General features: G+C 35.8%; 1 protein-coding gene across 2 annotated transcripts in view; it reads right to left on the bottom strand.

Annotated features, from left to right (window-relative positions):
* Nucleotides 1-17,942, bottom strand: part of LOC140137879 (kynurenine formamidase-like) — a 46,545-nt gene that overhangs the window by 4,276 nt on the left and 24,327 nt on the right. For both annotated transcript variants that reach the window (XM_072159684.1, XM_072159683.1), the window contains exons 2-10: nt 14,313-14,404; nt 12,987-13,077; nt 11,734-11,841; nt 9,765-9,813; nt 9,355-9,440; nt 5,355-5,427; nt 4,691-4,791; nt 1,577-1,655; nt 270-405 (exon numbers count right to left, since the gene is read on the bottom strand). In XM_072159684.1, the coding sequence (XP_072015785.1) occupies nt 270-405; nt 1,577-1,655; nt 4,691-4,791; nt 5,355-5,427; nt 9,355-9,440; nt 9,765-9,813; nt 11,734-11,841; nt 12,987-13,077; nt 14,313-14,387 (798 nt within the window). In that variant the 5' untranslated portion in view covers nt 14,388-14,404. The remainder of the gene's footprint in view (nt 1-269; nt 406-1,576; nt 1,656-4,690; nt 4,792-5,354; nt 5,428-9,354; nt 9,441-9,764; nt 9,814-11,733; nt 11,842-12,986; nt 13,078-14,312; nt 14,405-17,942) is intronic.

Consider the following 17,942-nt stretch of genomic DNA (forward strand, 5'->3'; position numbering starts at 1 on the left):
TAAAGCTCCAAATTGAAATTACAATGGGTTTTGTGACCATTTATTGATCGGTCAGTAACTTCCCAGCAAGTACTGGAAGTTTTAAAGTCAAGTGCTTTTCCGCCCAATTGGGTGTTTTGCGTTCTTTTATGGAAGCTTAAAAATTGGGCTACTTGAGAATCCTTTACCGCCTGGCGAGTCAATGCGCCACGCCTTGGTGCTGAAAAGTTTTGGCAACACTGGATATTGGTCATTCAACCAGAGCATTCTCTTAATAACAATATCCTTACCTTGCTGTAATCTGTGCTCATCTGTCTATAGGCTGGTGAGTCATGGTCTCCATATACTACGTACATTTTAGTATCTGGACTGTATTTGCATGCTTTCTGAATAAGATTTATTGGGCTTAGCTCCCATGCCTCATCTCTGAGAAGTAGTACAAAATAAATTAGTCAGAAATAAAAATATGGGAAAATGTGATGTTAATGAAAGCAAATATCCAAATAAATTCCCTAAATAATAAAAAATAAAGTTAAAATATAATTTAAACACCAAAATTGGTCTATTAAAATAGGGTAACTAATATACCAAATGGCCGAAAATGAGACAATATTTAATTTGAGGCACATCCTTGTATGGCCATATGTACTAAATACATCATGAGTGACCTATTTGTACACTGTACAGGTGTGCGGGTGTGCTAAGTACAGGTGTGCTCAAAGTTCATGAAGTTAGAGATACATGTTGCACACAACTCAATATTTTACATGATATGACTTTCAATAAGAAAGTCTTGTCATTAAATGTGACAGTCTGTAAAGGTACCTTATAATGTTAAACCATAAATTTAAGAAATGCAAAGTTATAAGATGGCACAATTATCACTTTTCAATGTTATTACAATAAATTGTACAGCATAAATAATTTAATTATTATTAAAAGAAATGCTTGCAACGTTCTTGCAGTCAGAACAAGAGCTATTGATTTGTTTTATACCCATATGAGTATACCAACCAGGGGAAGGATACAAATTTGGACAAGCATGCATGGCATGCCCTTGCACATGTTCATCACTATAAATTTAGTGGCCTGGTCATTTTCATTTTTCCACACTGATCTAAAATTGTTACCAGCCAGTCGAAAGGGTAAAGACTTTGCGTAATGCTCAGCATGTCAATTTGAAGGGGAGCAATTCAAAGTTGAATAAATTCTCAGACACTTCTATATAAAACAGAACAAATTGTAGTAAAAGGTCTGCTTTCATGCCTATCATTCTATGAAATAAGAGTTATGTCCTTTGAACTGTACAGGGCTATGTATGTACAATAAAAACCAAACACATCAATAGCAGAAGTTGCAATATACTGTAATAGCAATTTTGAATGTAACTCTTTATGTGTTCTAGTAACTTAGCCACACAGTTCTAATTTGTATATTGAAAACTGTAAGCTGCTGTATTGCTATTAAAAAAACATCTTAAAAAATAGGTGTTTTTTAAAAACATGATTCTATTTTCAATAAAAAAATCCAAACAGTGTCGAAGTTAATAGAACACAAACAGAATAAAGTAGGTGCACACTATTTCAAAAGTACTTACAATGTTAGTTTTAAAGCATCGTTCATGTATGTGTTAACAAATGGACGAACATCAAATATACCACAAAATGGGCAAGAACCTGGCAAAACATAAAGAGTCAAATTATCACAGTGAAAGAACACTAAAATTGAGCTAATCCAATTGAAATCCACACCCCCACTGTGGAAGATTTTGGAATTACAACAAGTTCAACACTATATAAACAATTCCAGATCCAATCGTTTTTATCCATAAAAATATTGGAAAAGCTGTGGATGATTTTGGAATCCAAACAGAATTTCAGGCTAACTCATTTGAGGCCAAATAGTGTGAATTCGATTGGAAACAGGGTCAGAAATCCTGTGAGAATCTGAGAACCGATTCTCGCAAAGATTCCCGTAAACAGATTTGTGTGAATCCTAGTTGATTGAGATTCTCACAAATTTTTGTAGTTTACACAGAAGTTGATTTGCAAGAATCAAGTGATGATTCCCATAAATTTATTCTGCAAATTAAGAATCAAGATTGATTCTCACACTGCAAAACAAAATTATGACCCTGATGGAGCAACTGAAATTGAGATGGCAGCACAGAATTAAAGAAGGAGAACCGTGACTCAACCGCCATCTTGATACAGGCATGGGGTATTCAGTTTCCCGCGGAATGCCATCGAGGCATTCATTGTCATGCAAGAGTATCATGGATTGGAGAGACACACTTGGTGCGACCTGCACACGATACCTAAACGCTAAAGATGAGAAGAAGAATTGTTTTTGTTTGTGTCCGCGCACCGTCAGTTAGAACTGGAATACCCCAATTTTCTCCCCATAGCTGATGGGGCGAATGTATGAGGCGGTATAGGGAGTCCCAGTTCTCCTTCTCTAATTCTGTGGATGGCAGTGAATTCTTCCACATGGAGGAAGTGGATTTGACATGGAATAAACAACTCATTGCAACTTAGATTGATTAGAAACATTTTATAGAATGTGTTATAGAGTGAAAGAATATTGTTTTGCATACATGTTTGGTTAAAACAAATGGTCGCATTTCGTAAGTTGGGTACAATTTCCATTACATGGTAAAAAATGACAAAAAATGTATTCTTTGATATGTTGTATGTATTGACAATCTCTAATAATTAACACCATTTTTAACCTTAACACCTGCTTGATTTTTGAGATAATGCTTAATTACTAATTAATTAATACACAGGCGTCTATGTAAATCTCAATTTTCAAATGCGTTTTTCTCAAATCGGACCTCAATTACAAAAATGACTGTAAAATTTTTATTTTATGCAAGAATGTCATCAGATCTGGAGGATATGTTCTCAAAACATTAATGCTTCAAATGAACTATTTAAAATAATTGTATGTATGTTAATTACATTGTAAAGGTCAATGACCTTTTATGAGTAATTAGCAAGATGGTTATTCTATTATTGAGGAAATGAATATCAAGAAGAGAATTGTACATTAGCATATTGCTAAAAATACTGAAATTCAACTAGGATTTCATTAAAAATGAAGAAATGGAACATATAACCCTTTAAGGTGGTACTACACACCTTGATAAATTTGTGACTATTTTTGCATTTTCTCAAAAATAATATCACACTGGTAACAAAGTCATGTATATTATAGGGTAAGGAATCCAGTTACTACACTGAATTTCAGTGACTCAATCTAAGCGATGCGTTATTTATGATAAGAAAAGAGGTACCGCTAGAATGTACCTCACTTCTTAACATATATAATGAATCCCTTGTCTTGAATCACTGAAATTTTAGTGAAGTAATTAGATTCCTTGCCCCTATAATATACATATAACTTTTGTTACCAGTGTGTAGTTATTTTTACTTTTTGAGAAAAATGCAAAATTTGTCACAAAATTTATCAGAGGGTGTAGCGCCACCTTAAGTAGTCAGTAATTGTTTTAGTTGTACAAATTCAACATTCAAAGCTGTCAATACATCATACCCTCCCTAGATTTGAAAAAGTAACCAGTAGTTTTAACATGCTGACATGTGAATTTTCACATATGCCCTATTGCACACTCCCGCATCCGCCTGCTCCACATCCGCCTGCTCCTCCACCCCTGGCATTTTTTATTTCAACTGATGTGATTTTTTTACTGAATAATTTATAATAAATGCTTCAGTAGACTGAAAGAGTATAATATTAGGCTTAAAATGAGGTATCAACCACTGCTGTAGGATATGGGGTTACGGAAAGCCAATCAAATTTGTATCGCAATTTTCAGAAAAGTGTAATCCCTCCACCCTTTTAGCATACCCAACTTATGACATGCGACCAAATAACATTTTGTAGCTTCACATATCTAAATATTAAAGCCATAAATCATAAGAATATAGAATTAATATGTTTGGATGCCTGAAGATGTGTCGCTATTATAGTGATTTTACGATTAGCAAACTACAATTACAAAGAACATGAAAATTGTGACATTCCACTATGGACTTCTATAAACTAATCTGACAATTAATGGTCACAACATGGACCTAACATCTATCAAATAGGTCTAGTAACCATCCACAGTGCTTGTTTATCAACAATGTATGCCCTACAAAAGTGCACCATTATGAGTGAAACCAGACACCTCCCCCCACACATACACTCCTACTTTTACAATGTGTGAATCAGGGATATCTGTGTACAGCTATGCAACTGGGACAACCGTGACTATGCTATGTTGCTATGCATGTGTGGAATATCCCCAATTAGATAGTATGGACAGTATAGTATGTGCGTGTATCATCTGATTCTGTACAATGCAATAGGATCCTCAGGTGTGTTACAAGCAGGCGCCCCAGTTTTTGGCACTTTGTGCAATTTTTGCACTTTTTTGCACAGTTTTAAACTTTTTGCAGCTTTGTGTACCTTTTTATCACCTTGCTACGCACCTGGGGGACCTCACCCCACCCCCACCACCATAGGCCCTATGTCTAACTAATGCCTTTAGCGCTCTCTAAGGGTTATATAGCCCCATTAGCATAGTAAAAAAAACAGGGATATCCCCATTTGCAGGCATATCCCCAGTTTATTGGGATGAAACAAATGTATCCCTGTTTCACACGTCTTACAAACGCACACACACCCCCACACTTGTTATTACCTTTGATGAGATTAGCTGGTAACTGATATTTGGTCCAATCAACAGACACCATCATGGCAGCAAGGTGTCCTCCAGCAGAATGCCCAGATGTATAGAAAGCACTGAAATCATTAGTGTACATATATTATCAGATGTATAGAAAGCACTGAAATCATTAGTGTACATATCATCAGAAGTATAGAAAGCACTGAAATTATCAAAGTTTATATGTGACACGATCTGCTCCATGGGGGCCAAAGGAGGCATTTTTGAAAATTTAGTTACTATACTTATTACCTTGTAGTAACATTAGGCTATCATATACTGAAAGCACCAAAGGTCTAGCATACTTGGTTCTAAAGTTATGAGGTTTTGAAATGTGTATTTTCTTATGTATTTTATTGTTTTTTACTCCATATTTTTGCCTTTATCTCAGTTTCAAATTTGCCGCCTTTGGCCCCCATGGACCAGATCGTGTCACATATTATCAGAAGTACAGAAAGCACTGAAATATCATATAGTACTGCAATCATCAATGTACTAGGGATGTGTTATTCCTTTTATTATTATTTATAATTAAGGTTTTATTACTTTACATAATTGTGAATGTGTTTGTCTGTTATATAATCCAGGTAGAAGGTATGGATTTGCAGATATTGGCCAACTTTTAAATAACTGTACCTACCTTGATTTTGGAAATCTTTTGGCTACAAAAGCAACAGCTTTTTCACACTGACCCACAATGGTAGACAAAGAAGCTGAAAAAATCAAAGTTATGGTTTTGTTACAATGTCTGTCCCGCAAGAACTAGAAGATATTTAGCATCAAATATTTTACAAACCAGTGGATTCTTTGGGAATTCTGCAAAGCCGACTGCTTTGATATGGCGATTACATTGTACATGTACTAAAACACATAGTAACATATTAAGTTGACCAGCCTGGCTCCCAATTGATTTTTTGAAACCTTCCTGATGGGAGACCTTAAGAGAGGTAGAAAACCGTAGCACCATCAAGAATAATATTGGCCTACAACCATCAGAGATTCAACAACTCATGAAAGACAGAAGAGTTCAGGCTCAGTTTACTTCTATCTAAATTCTGTCCACAGACAAATGATGATGTGCACATAGAACAAACATCCAACTTTTAGATGTACAATAATATTAGTAGGGATGACCAATGAACCATCAACTTGATTAGAACACTCCCATAGACATGCAGGGAGCTCAACTGTGCACTGCTTGCACAGACATTTCTAAATTGAGCTCATTCTTTTATTTTTCATAATTTTTCTGTAAAATTGGAGATGTTAATGCCATTATGTTTTGTAACTATCCTGCAAATTACAGCATCATAACTTATTTGGTTTTTCTGTAAGTGTGAGTCAAAATTGGTCCATCGCCACAGTGCGCTTAATTGCCAGTGGCCCAGTGCAGCACTGCTCAGAATGGCACAAAATATTCAGATGAATAAGATCAGGTGAACACCTTGACCTACTGAGCTGTAATTTGGCAGAGTTGTTGTTATTACCTCTATCATACCCTCTGTAAAAAGGAAAAAAAAAGCGGACAAGTAGATCTCGAGTTAAAAATTAAATCACCAGCTTCCCTTTGGAATTTCCAAACACCTTTCAATCATGTTAAATAGACACCTTTCTGAACATAAATGTGAAGTTTCATGCTCATTTGTTGTATTATTCACCTGATCTCAACCCTAAACATTTTCTTATATTTATACCATCTGCACTGACTTGCTGCTATACACGCACAGGAGCTGTACTTTTAAAATACGCGCCTAATCAATAATGAGTCTTTCACTCCATTGTTAAAGTACTGTGCTCACTGTAGCATATGGAGTGACCAGGCCCTGGAGTGTGATGGTTTTGTAGCACATGACAGTATTCATTCAAGCCTATCAAGGTCTGTTATTAGCCACTTGCTGAATGGCTGGGCATTATCAGCTATCAAAGAGATACCTTATGCTGCTGCCAATCACAATATTTCATTTTCATTTCAATTTATTTATACACGGAAAAGCCCAGATCAGCCCTTGAGCTGGTCTTCCCTGGGGCCGTGTTGCTACATAAATTTACATGTTACATTACATCATATCAAGGATATTAAAAGTAAATGGAAATACAAAACAAGTATAAAAACTATATGACGAAGTGATAAAATATATGACGAAGTGATAAAATATAAATTAAACATGATACAAAGCAAGTAAAATTGACAAAGTAATATGGTAACCAAAAGCAAACATTTAGGCAAAGTTCAATTCATAATTACAGTAAAGCAATCTCCTGAACGCAGCAGATCTATCGTACAACTGTGCTTCAGCTGAGAGATCGTTCCATAGATGAGCACCCCTATATGAAAGACTGCGGTTCTTAAAGTTATTTGAAGGAAAAGGAACATCAACATTATTTGGATTACGCCTGAGATTATAATTATATTCCTTTTTCTCAAATAACATGCAAATATTATCAGGAAATATGTTGTTTGTAACCCTGAACATGAACTCTGCCAAATGGATATTTCTTATTTCAGCAAGTGTCAACCAGCTGAGTTGATTAAGAACTTCAGACCCTGATGTGTCCCAAGGAACATTGCAAATATATCTAGCAGCTCTTGCCTGCATTCGTTGCAACTTAATTGAATCTGTTTTGGTACAATTACCCCAAATTATATCACAATAATTGAAATGTGGTGCAACAATAGAGTTGTATATAAGCTTGAGAGCATTCATGGGAACTAATGACTTAGCCCTCCTAATCATAGAAATACTCCTGGCAGACTTCTTCAACAAATAATCAATATGATCATGCCAATTTAAATTACTATCAATTATTATACCCAAATGGGTGCAAGAGAAAACTCTTTCAATAATATCACCATTAATATGAACATTCAAAACATCATCATTAATTTTAGCCAATCTTTGTGGTGTTCCAAGCATAATAAATTTAGTCTTATTTACATTCAAACTTAGCTTATTATTGTCAAGCCACTGTTTCATTGAAGAAAGGTCATTATTAAGGTTATGTACAATATCAGCTGGGTTTTTGCCAGCACAGTAAATAATGGTATCATCAGCATACATGCTGATCTTAGTAAATTTAAGACAGTTTGGTAAATCATTAATGAAAACAATAAAAAGGAGAGGTCCAAGTATTGAACCTTGAGGTACTCCGTAACTAATAAGATCAAAATCAGAAAGAGAACCATTAACAGATGTAGCTTGGGTTCTGTTTGAAAGATAACTACTGAACCAATCAATACTGTATTTGCTAACTCCATAACACTGCAATTTTTTTATCAAAATGGCATGGTTTACAGTATCAAATGCCTTTTTTAAATCAATCATTGATACACCGATAACATTACCATTATTTATATTGTCAAACCAATCTTCAGTTATCAAGGCAAGCGAAGTTGAAGTAGAATGTGAAGGGCGAAAACCAGATTGGTAAGGAGAGATCAAATTGTTAGAGTCTAAATAACTATAGAGTTGATCAAAAATAGAGGTTAAACATTTTTTTTAAACCCCAGAAGTGATATCAGGACAAAGCTGTGCATGTTGGTACTTGATTGTTTGGATTCCTATGTTGAAAATCCCTTGTAGTACATTAGTATTTTTCTTATGTGTAGTGTATATTGTTGTGGAAAAAAAGTTCACCTGGACTTTTGATTTTGTGCCACTTTGGCCATTATGGATGATTTTTGGCAAATGTTTTCTAAAAGCATGATTTCAGTGCCTCGGTTTGAAGAAATACTTAATGCTATTGACTAGTAAAGTGCCATTTCATAAGAAACCCCTTGATACTTTCACAATATGCTTGTTTCATGTTTGCATATATATTAAAATAAAGAAATATAAAAAGGTAAATATATGCTTATACCAATTTTGCTCACATTGCTATATTTGGACTTTGTCAATTTATTTCGTTCAATGACCGGTCAGAATGGGAAACTTTGAAAATTCATAATTCAAAAAGTTTTTGACCGATTTTGACCATTTAACCACCAAAATACTTCTGTTGATGAGTTCTTTCCAGAAAACAATCTTTTGTAGCAAAAGGGGCAACATGAAATTATGATGGTCATCCCTAATATTAGGATTGATTCCAATCAATCTTAAGGGGTCGGTCAGTATTTTTGTGGGGCCTGAGAGCAAAATAGACAAACCAAATCGTTTTTTGAAAATGAGAAATGTCTTTCTGATATCAAATAATTTTAATTTGTTTGAAATTCACGATATAATACAAATTGTTTTTGGCAAATTATTATGAGGCTTTTTCTTTTTTCCCATCTAAATGTTACAATTGCCACCTTTGGCTTGGTTGCATCACATTGCCATAAACTAAAGATATACAGACTATTCATCAACAGTCAAAGTTCCCATGCTTGGTATGCTGTTGATCCTTGCATATTCATGAGGTCCGAACATTCCTAACAACGTCTAACAATTGTGCAAGCCTTGTGTGCTTTCGCGTATACACAATAGAGTGTTGTGTGTCTTCACATCTTAAGCGAAAGACTAAAAATTTAAAAAAAATATGTGGTATGGGTGTAGCAGTTTCGCCTGTCACACTTCATTATCGGGTGATACAGGGACTTTGGCTGTTTGTGGTTAGTCTGTATCGCTTTAGTTTATGCATATTTCATTATATTTGTGGCCTACCTTGTGGAGCCAGTGAATATCCAACAGACACCATAATAGCACCATGCTTAACAAGTGGAGGTGCTGCCAAACTATGTTCTTCTTTGCTGGATACATGAAATATAAAAAACAAATCAAAAACATGAAACTTCTTCTCTGCTGACAGTTTTGCCAACACACATGTATGCTACATGTACTTCTTGCTTTCTCATACCAATGTTGATGTTATTGATCCACATCTGCTTAATTTGGGGCCTAAAACCTGGCCAGGTGTATTCAGTCCACCAGAAATAGAACTGGTATCTCCAAATGTAGTCTTGATTGAGCAAAATTATGCCTAAGAAATAATGTCCCCTCAATCATCTCTGAATCCACATCGATTGCAATAAGGTATAAAAGAACAAACCAATCAATTTGTTATGAACACACACCTTAGTAGCTGCCATACTCCCCCATGGAAAAATACCACCACTGGTGCATCTGAAAATGATAACAAGATCATTTGAAAATAATTCTTTAAAAAAAAAGCAATAAATATGTCAGAGAGCTACAGGGCAATTCAGCAAGTAGGTCACAATACCCACAACCCACTCCTACACATCCTGTTATATTAACGCTTCCCAAAAAGTAATTACCCCGCCCCCCTTTATTATGAGGCAATAACTCAAAATATATGCATCACATTTTAAAACTAAGTGAAATTCCAACAAAAAAAAGCCCAGTTTTCTTTTACAAATTTTAATGCCTTATTTATCTTAATAGCCCAAAATGTGTTACCGGGGTGAATGAAAAAGATGCAGATTTAAAAGTTGCACCTAAACCCACTGAAAATGTTGCTTTGTCCTTGAGTGCTTGTTCGTCACTGGTCAATGGTCATCCTCGACCAGTCATGTAGCAAATATAATGGTACACTGTCGTTGAGTATCTTTTCTGTGCAACTGTTGTTTCTGTCACCATGGCTACAAATATTGAGCTATCCAGACAAATGGGGGTGTCAAAATGTGCATAACTTTTTGCTACTTCAGTTTTTAAATTGAATGCAGATTTTGAGTTACTGCCTCGTAATAAATGGATGCATATGTTTATGTTTCCACATAAATTGCTGATAAGGACTATTCACGTGGAGAGTACAGTACAGTATATCCATATACTAAATTGACACTTTTGCTCTAATTTTATGTGATATTCTGTTTATAATTTAAATATAATACTACGCAATAATAGCAAACAAGGCAATGACAACATGAGACTCTATCCCAGTATCTGTCGACTGTCTGTCCGTCAGTCAATCAGTCATGTCTATCAGTCTTATGTTATTGTTTCCAAATCATACTTCTATTGTGCCATCGTACTCATTTGCTTGACCACATTGCATATCATATCAGGACTCTGACAGTTAATTTCTCTGGTATGCGTGCCGACTTTTCCCGTTTGTTTTAACCAGTGATTGCTGTTGTTGTTTTGGTTCCAGCTTCAGCACCCTGGTACACCCATGGAGGCCGCCATGGGGTGCTAACAGCGCGTCCTTTAGCAGCCGGCTACCATTGCTACGCGATCAACATCACAAACAGTATGTGTTCCCAACGGGGGTCAATCACCTTGAGCTTGACAATGATATCTGAATAGACTATTGCTAAGTCTTACGTACAGGCGTGTAAATTTAGGTCAATTTTCGTGTTTGAAACAATATTTTCTTGTATACTTGGCCTGATAGCAGGATTGTTGGTCGATTTGATATATTTAATAAAAGATAGTTCATGGATGTACTAAAAATGTCATTACAAATAGCTGTTCAAGATTTGAAAAAAAAAATACATTGTAGCAGGTTTGAAAAATTCTAACCGTGGATGCAGCAAGCCGTGATTTTTTTTGATTAATTTTATTAGTGAGCGCGAGCACAGACGCGATACAGCTGGTAGAAATTGCGGTAGTGTTCCAGGATACGCAATGGCAGGATAATGGCGGCATACACATGATAAAGCGTTCGACTATGGTGCGAGAGGTTGCGGGTTCGAACCCTGGTGGTGCCTAGTTTGTTCTTGTGGAAAAATTGAGTTAGCTTAAAATTCCCCTGGACAAGGAACTTACTGCTAACTTGTCTCGTTGTAACCCGTACAAAACTCGGGGAGCTGATCCTGGTTGTGATGGTTATTTGTGGAATGTCTAGGGTGTGCGCTCTTGAAGCACCAAAGTCCATGAATTGTTGTTTAATGGTTTTTGGAATGATGTGGGGCCATAGTGGTCAGCGACAACCTGTAAAGTGTGCTGAGGCTTGTGGATTAACGTCTAGGCGTTGTGCCTGTGCGTAGCGCACTATAAATCACTGCGCTTTTTTTTACACATATGTACATACTTTTCCCTTAGCTGTCATATCCCAATTTATTTAATCTCTGCTCATACCTTCAGCAGGGTTGTCTGGCTTCAAGATTTCAACTTTTTCTCGCTCGCTCTCACCATACGGTACATCAAATTCACAATTCTTGATTGCTGCTCGGGCTGCATCACTTTCTGTAAAAATAATTGACATGGCTGTATGTAATATTTGGAAGCAAATTTGAAAGGATGACATCATTTACATATTTAAAACCATATTGTAAAATTTCAATAAAAACAGATTTGTATTTCACTGTTAATTTCACTGCATGTTAGTTATAATATGGGCAATTCTCAGCGTTGCTGCAAAATGCCTTTGTACAAATTTTCTTTTTAAAGCAGCAGCCAAACATGTATAACAGCACAAGGTGAATAAATGGTAAACTATTTTTGGTAAGTTAAATGATTAGATTAAGGTTGCAGAAGCTGTTCTAAACCAATTCTGAATTTACATTATGCCAACTTCGAGTTGCGGAATGATGATGGGCTCAGGAGCAGTATTTTTTTCACTATTTAGCATGTTTGGCAAACTAATTAAAGGAGGATTTTGTGATCCTATAGCATCCTCTTTTTATGACATTTTTCAGTAGATATCCACAAAAAAAAAGCTTATTTCCAAAATTTCAGTTGATTCCGATTTTGCGTTTGCGAGTTATGCATGACTGTGTATTACACTGGTCCATAGGCCACTGTTGTACTTTCGTTCAGAACAAAATTCAAATTTTACGATATTTTTGCTAAACGAATGAACCTGCAAGAAATTTTTGGTACATAAACATAAACATTATGTAGCCAGAGGTTTCCAGTGGTATAAAAATCTCAACTTTTTTTGAGAAAAGTGGGGGATGAGGCTGTGGATCACGAAATGCCCTTTTAATTAATCTGGGATAATAAATTTGCCACTTAATGTAAAGCTTATGATGCAAACTAACAACTACAAATGTATCAGTATTCATTATATTTCATTATATTCGTGTGAATAAAATGATTCATCATAAATCATGGATTTTGTCACAAATAGAGCACATAAAGGCATGATTTTTGCAGGGTAAGTTAGTTCATAACTGTACATTACAATCATGTAAAAATCAGAATTTTAATCAAACTTGAGGGCATCCTAAGCTTTCACTTTGTTCTTCTTAACAATAGATCGCTTCTCACCCTGCACAGATACAAGCCTGTGTTAAAAAGGGTAAGAATCTGTACCTTCTGTGGACACATGACACTACCCGGAGAATTTACTGAACATGAAAACAAACAAACTTGTGTAACCAACTTACTATTATTGATAACTTGGATGAAATTAGCTACAGCATCTTGTGGTTTCAACACACGACTCCATTGGCTTGGTGAATATGCGCTGTCATTTTCCTGTTCATGCATTAAGGCAAATATGAAATGAAAGCAAAATGAGTTTATCTATGGAAGGCCATATTATGTACAAAGATTGTCGACTTACTCCTATTGATAAATTTGATGAAACTAGCTTGAGAATCTGCTGGTTTGATCACACGACTCCACTACGCTTCCTGAGTATGCACAGTCAGTTTCCTGTTCATTTAAATCGAACATGAAATTTACATGAATTATTGAAGCAAAATTACGGAAGTGAATATAAAAAATATTTCCCTTAAAGAAGTGCTACAAACACTAGAAATGATTGAGGTGAGAACACAGCATACAAATTGCACTAATTCTCTTTATTAATAATCCCAGCACACCGTCATCATCCCTATATCTTCGTGTCAAAAATTGCAGTGATAGTACGGCGAATCCTCTCGTTTTTCAATAGCTACGCATGGCGATTTTGTTCGAGATAGGCCGAGCGACTCAGGCTAAGCATAGTACGACTATCATATGAGATACCATCAAGTTCTATTACGATTTGCGCATCCCATATGGTGTTGTTATTACAAGGAAATTTGATTTGTTTTGAGGTAAAACCAAGCTTTTGTTTTAAATACACTAACTTGAAATTAAATACACTAATTAGCGGCCATCACTGTTTGCTCTGGATACATTTTTACTGCATTTTTGACATAACAATTTTTAAATCGAAATTTAAATTATGATATATTTAATTTTGAGAATTACAATTATAATATAAAGGAACACATTTATGATCCAGCTAGGTGCGTATATAATAGAAAATTCGATCACACGCGTATATCACAATGCATATGTAAACTTTCTTTATCTGTGTCAACAATAGAATATTGATCACCAACGGAGTATGAAGCTTTATGAAAATAAATATTGATAATATAGCGTGTTGACACTGTGCCCAGGTGCAATGGGAAGCTGTTAGGGGTAATCACAGTCGTTATACTGATGAACTCTGCACCATCTTTAGGCTGCAAACCTGGTTCCGACATATTCTAATGACAGCGGAACAAATGTAAAGCGCTTTGATTGAGACTGTTTACGGCATAAAGCACTATAAAAATACCTACATTTTTTTTAATTATAATTTCTGCAACAGAACCTAATAACCTTTAACAATAATTTCTAGGTTTTTATTTGCAATGACCTGGTGCAAATGAATGTTGCACATTGAGGGAAATGAGATGTTAAAATGATATTAAACTTCATGTCATCATACATACCTGTTTTGAGAGAGTTCTCCAATCAATTCTGGCATCTTTCTCGCTAATATTAACATTGTTATTATCACATGACATGTTTTATGATCAGAACTCTGAAATGGAGGAGAAAATGAATTATTTCATAAATGTCCACAATAACTCAACTGTTACAAATACATCTATAGCTTGAAGACAATTTTATTGTAAATTGACAAACTTTTAACATGTAGAAAGACTGTGGTCTATATTTATGTAATATGTATGAGCTTTTTTTAAAAGAAAAAATACCTGAATTTTAAACTTTAAACTTTGCATTACATTGTATTGCTTTGACTGAATCCAGCATGTTAAGGTAATGGCAGGTTTTACATGCCACAATGCTTGCGCTTAATAACCACTGATCACTGTAAGCGCAACTTTTAATAAATTTGAGGTCTTGTCTTGTCTTCATGAATACTGCCTAACATGCCTTTTCAGGAGTCACTGAAGTAGGTTTAGGAGGGCGCGTATAGTGCCATTTCTTGTCATTCTTCTTCTTTGATGTTAAAAAGTTTGTGGACTGCTGATTTGAACTGTTGCTTCTCTTCTATGGTGGTAATTTTTTTGGCAGATTATTCTAATCAATCAGTGTTCTTGGTTGGAATGATTGTTTATAACAATTTTTGTTCGCTGATATTGGTGTGAAGTTTCGTGAGTTTGGTGAAGTCAGTCTAGTGGACCCTTTGACCAGGCACAGGATTTTTCAAGTTGGTACGGTACAGTGTATGGTATTGTCCTTAAAAATACTGCCGTGTTGTTAATATTGAACAAAATTGGATGAATGGGGCACACCGTCATCATCCCTATATCTTCGTGTCAAAATTGCTGTGATAGTACGGCGAATCCTCTAGTTTTTCAATAGCTACGCATGGCGATTTTGTTCGAGATAGGCCGGGCGACTCAGGCTATACTATCATGTGAGATACCACCAAGTTCTATTCTGCAAATTATAACGATTTGCGCATGCTCCAGTATCCCATATGGTGTTGCTAATGCAAGGAAATTCGATTTGTTTTGAGGTAAGCCGGGACTTTTGTTTTTAATACACTAACTTGAAATTAAATACACTAATTAGCGACCATTGCTGTTGGCTCTGGATACATTTTTACTGCATTTTTGGCGTAACTATTTTTAAATCGTAAGTTAAAATTGTGATATATTTAATTTTGAGAATTACAATTATATAAAGGAACACAAATAGCCCATTCACCTAAAATCCAGGTGCTTGTATTGAATATTCGATCACACATGTATTTCACAATGCATATGTAAACTTTCTTTATCTATGTCAACAATAGAATATTGATTTCACCAACAGAGTATGGAGCTATGAAAAAAATATTTTATAATACATGTGTTGACACTGTGTGGGGTATCTCATTTCACCTGTCTTTCTACAATGTATGTGAAAGTATTTTGCATACATTTAATAGGTCTGAAGCATATTTATAGACATATTTATAATGGTTGCATTACTTTTTGTGAGGGATTTTACTTCCAATCTACAGGGAGAAGCTAATTCTGTACACAACTGCAAAAAGTGCAAAAGAAAGAAGCATGTTATTGTAATACAACTTGGAAGAATAGTAGGCTATGCCTGCAGGTACCAAAAGGTGCTGTAGTTTTGTCAAAATTAAAGATTTTGAATAAAACGCAGGAACCATCATTTTTTTATTACTACGATGGAAATATTAGTCGAACACATATAACACAGTATGTACGTGGCGTGCTGGATGGTGGACTACACAACAAAGGATCACACTGTGTTACAAACACGAATGAAAGAGTGATACGTTGGCGACATCGGCACTAGCAGTACATGAGCAAAATCCAATTTTCTTTGCTTTGCCTTCAGTTGCTCTGCTCAAAATTAAAAGGGGATATATCTGACAGTAAAACTGTAAAAGCTAACATTTTATGCCAAAGAAAAACTATCTAAATTTCAAATGAATGAACACAGCCTGATACAGCATGATGACTTTCTGGGCATCCTGACTTTTAGACCACCTGAGCTATATGGTACAAATTGCAAATTTATCATATTAAACTTTCGCAACAAGGTTAATCAACTGTACAAACATACCTTTTATTCCATCCAACAAGCTTGTTCCAAAATTCACGTTTTTATAGCTATTTTTGACGTAAAAGAGCTGGTAACAAAAAGTTTTCACGTAGCACAAGCACTTGATGTACGCTCGTTTTGACGGCAATTTACGCTAGCGTATCATGCATTTTCAAGCGCGTTTGACATCGTTTTACTGCGTGACGCAATTCTGCATTTGTTCAAGATGGCGAATTTCTCAAAAAATGTAATGTATTTTACTCTGTAATTTCCCTCATTAATCAAAACCCCGGCCCTCTCACAATATTTTAGCTTCTTGGATATCATCGGAAACATAGATTAGTAATATTAGGTAAGTCACTGTATTTTTAAAGATTTTTAGATGATTTAAAAAAAATTTGATGTTTTAAGCTTCTTTTCAAAAATTGGGTTTAGCTTGTTAAAAAACAGGTAAAAATCGTTTTTAGCTTGTTGGATATTTTTGCTTAATTTAGTTTAAAGCTTAACCCTAACTGAACACAAGGGATTTTTGCTATCGGAAGGGAAAGAAGAAACGAAAAAGGAGAGAAGATGAAGAAAGAAGTCACTTTGCACCCCGGGATTCAACCTCGGACCCCTCGCATGCCACGCAGAAGATCCCCAGCATGTAGCCACACAGGTGACGTTGGCCCGGCCAACGATTCCCTGGGCATATATGACTTAGGCTGATTGCGTCATGAAGGCACATGCAATGCGTGCACAAGCAGCGATTTTCATAGTGAGATGACTGAGATCTAGTTCAGTAAGGGTTATTTTGGCCTATCTAGGTTAAACATGCTACATAACCCTAACTGAACACAAGGGATTTTTGCTATCGGAAGGGAAAGAAGAAACAAAAAAGGAGAGAAGATGAAGAAAGAAGTCACTTTGCACCCCCGGGATTCGAACCTCGGACCCCTCGCATGCCACGCAGAAGGGGGGGTAGGAGCAACAGATTATTCGCGACGATGCATGAGATTTTACTCATTTTCCAGTTTTTTGCGTGAGATATACTACCTAGGCGTGAGATTATACTACCTTGGCGTGACAATAGCTCGGGATTATCGGGGCAGAGGTTATCTTTAGAATTCTTTCATGACCACCAAAGCATAGTCACGCCTGTCAAGGACACTCGGCGTGAATTGAAAGACCATGTCACTCGCCACAAAAGAATGTCAAAGGTCATAAAACACCAATTTGGTGTCTTTCCGCTCCTCAGAATATGATGTTTAAGGTTTAGGACTAATGAAATAGTAATATTTCAGCCCTATCATTGGCATATAGCGCGGGTGGCCCAAAAGTCAGCATCGCCCATTTTTGTGTAATATGTAGTCCGAATAATCAGACCCAGAACAAAATATTAATTTCTGACATGATCGTGTACTGGGTCTGAACTGTTTCCATATGAAATCTTGATGGCAAATTGGACAATAGAAGCACATGGTTCTACGTGACAGCTTTTTAATCCCTATTCATGTTATGTGAATCACGCTATTGTGGACCATCCTTCTGATACTGGAGTGTTTGGACAA

This window comes from Amphiura filiformis, chromosome 17, assembly GCF_039555335.1.
Source record: "Amphiura filiformis chromosome 17, Afil_fr2py, whole genome shotgun sequence".
Classification (NCBI taxonomy): domain Eukaryota; kingdom Metazoa; phylum Echinodermata; class Ophiuroidea; order Amphilepidida; family Amphiuridae; genus Amphiura; species Amphiura filiformis.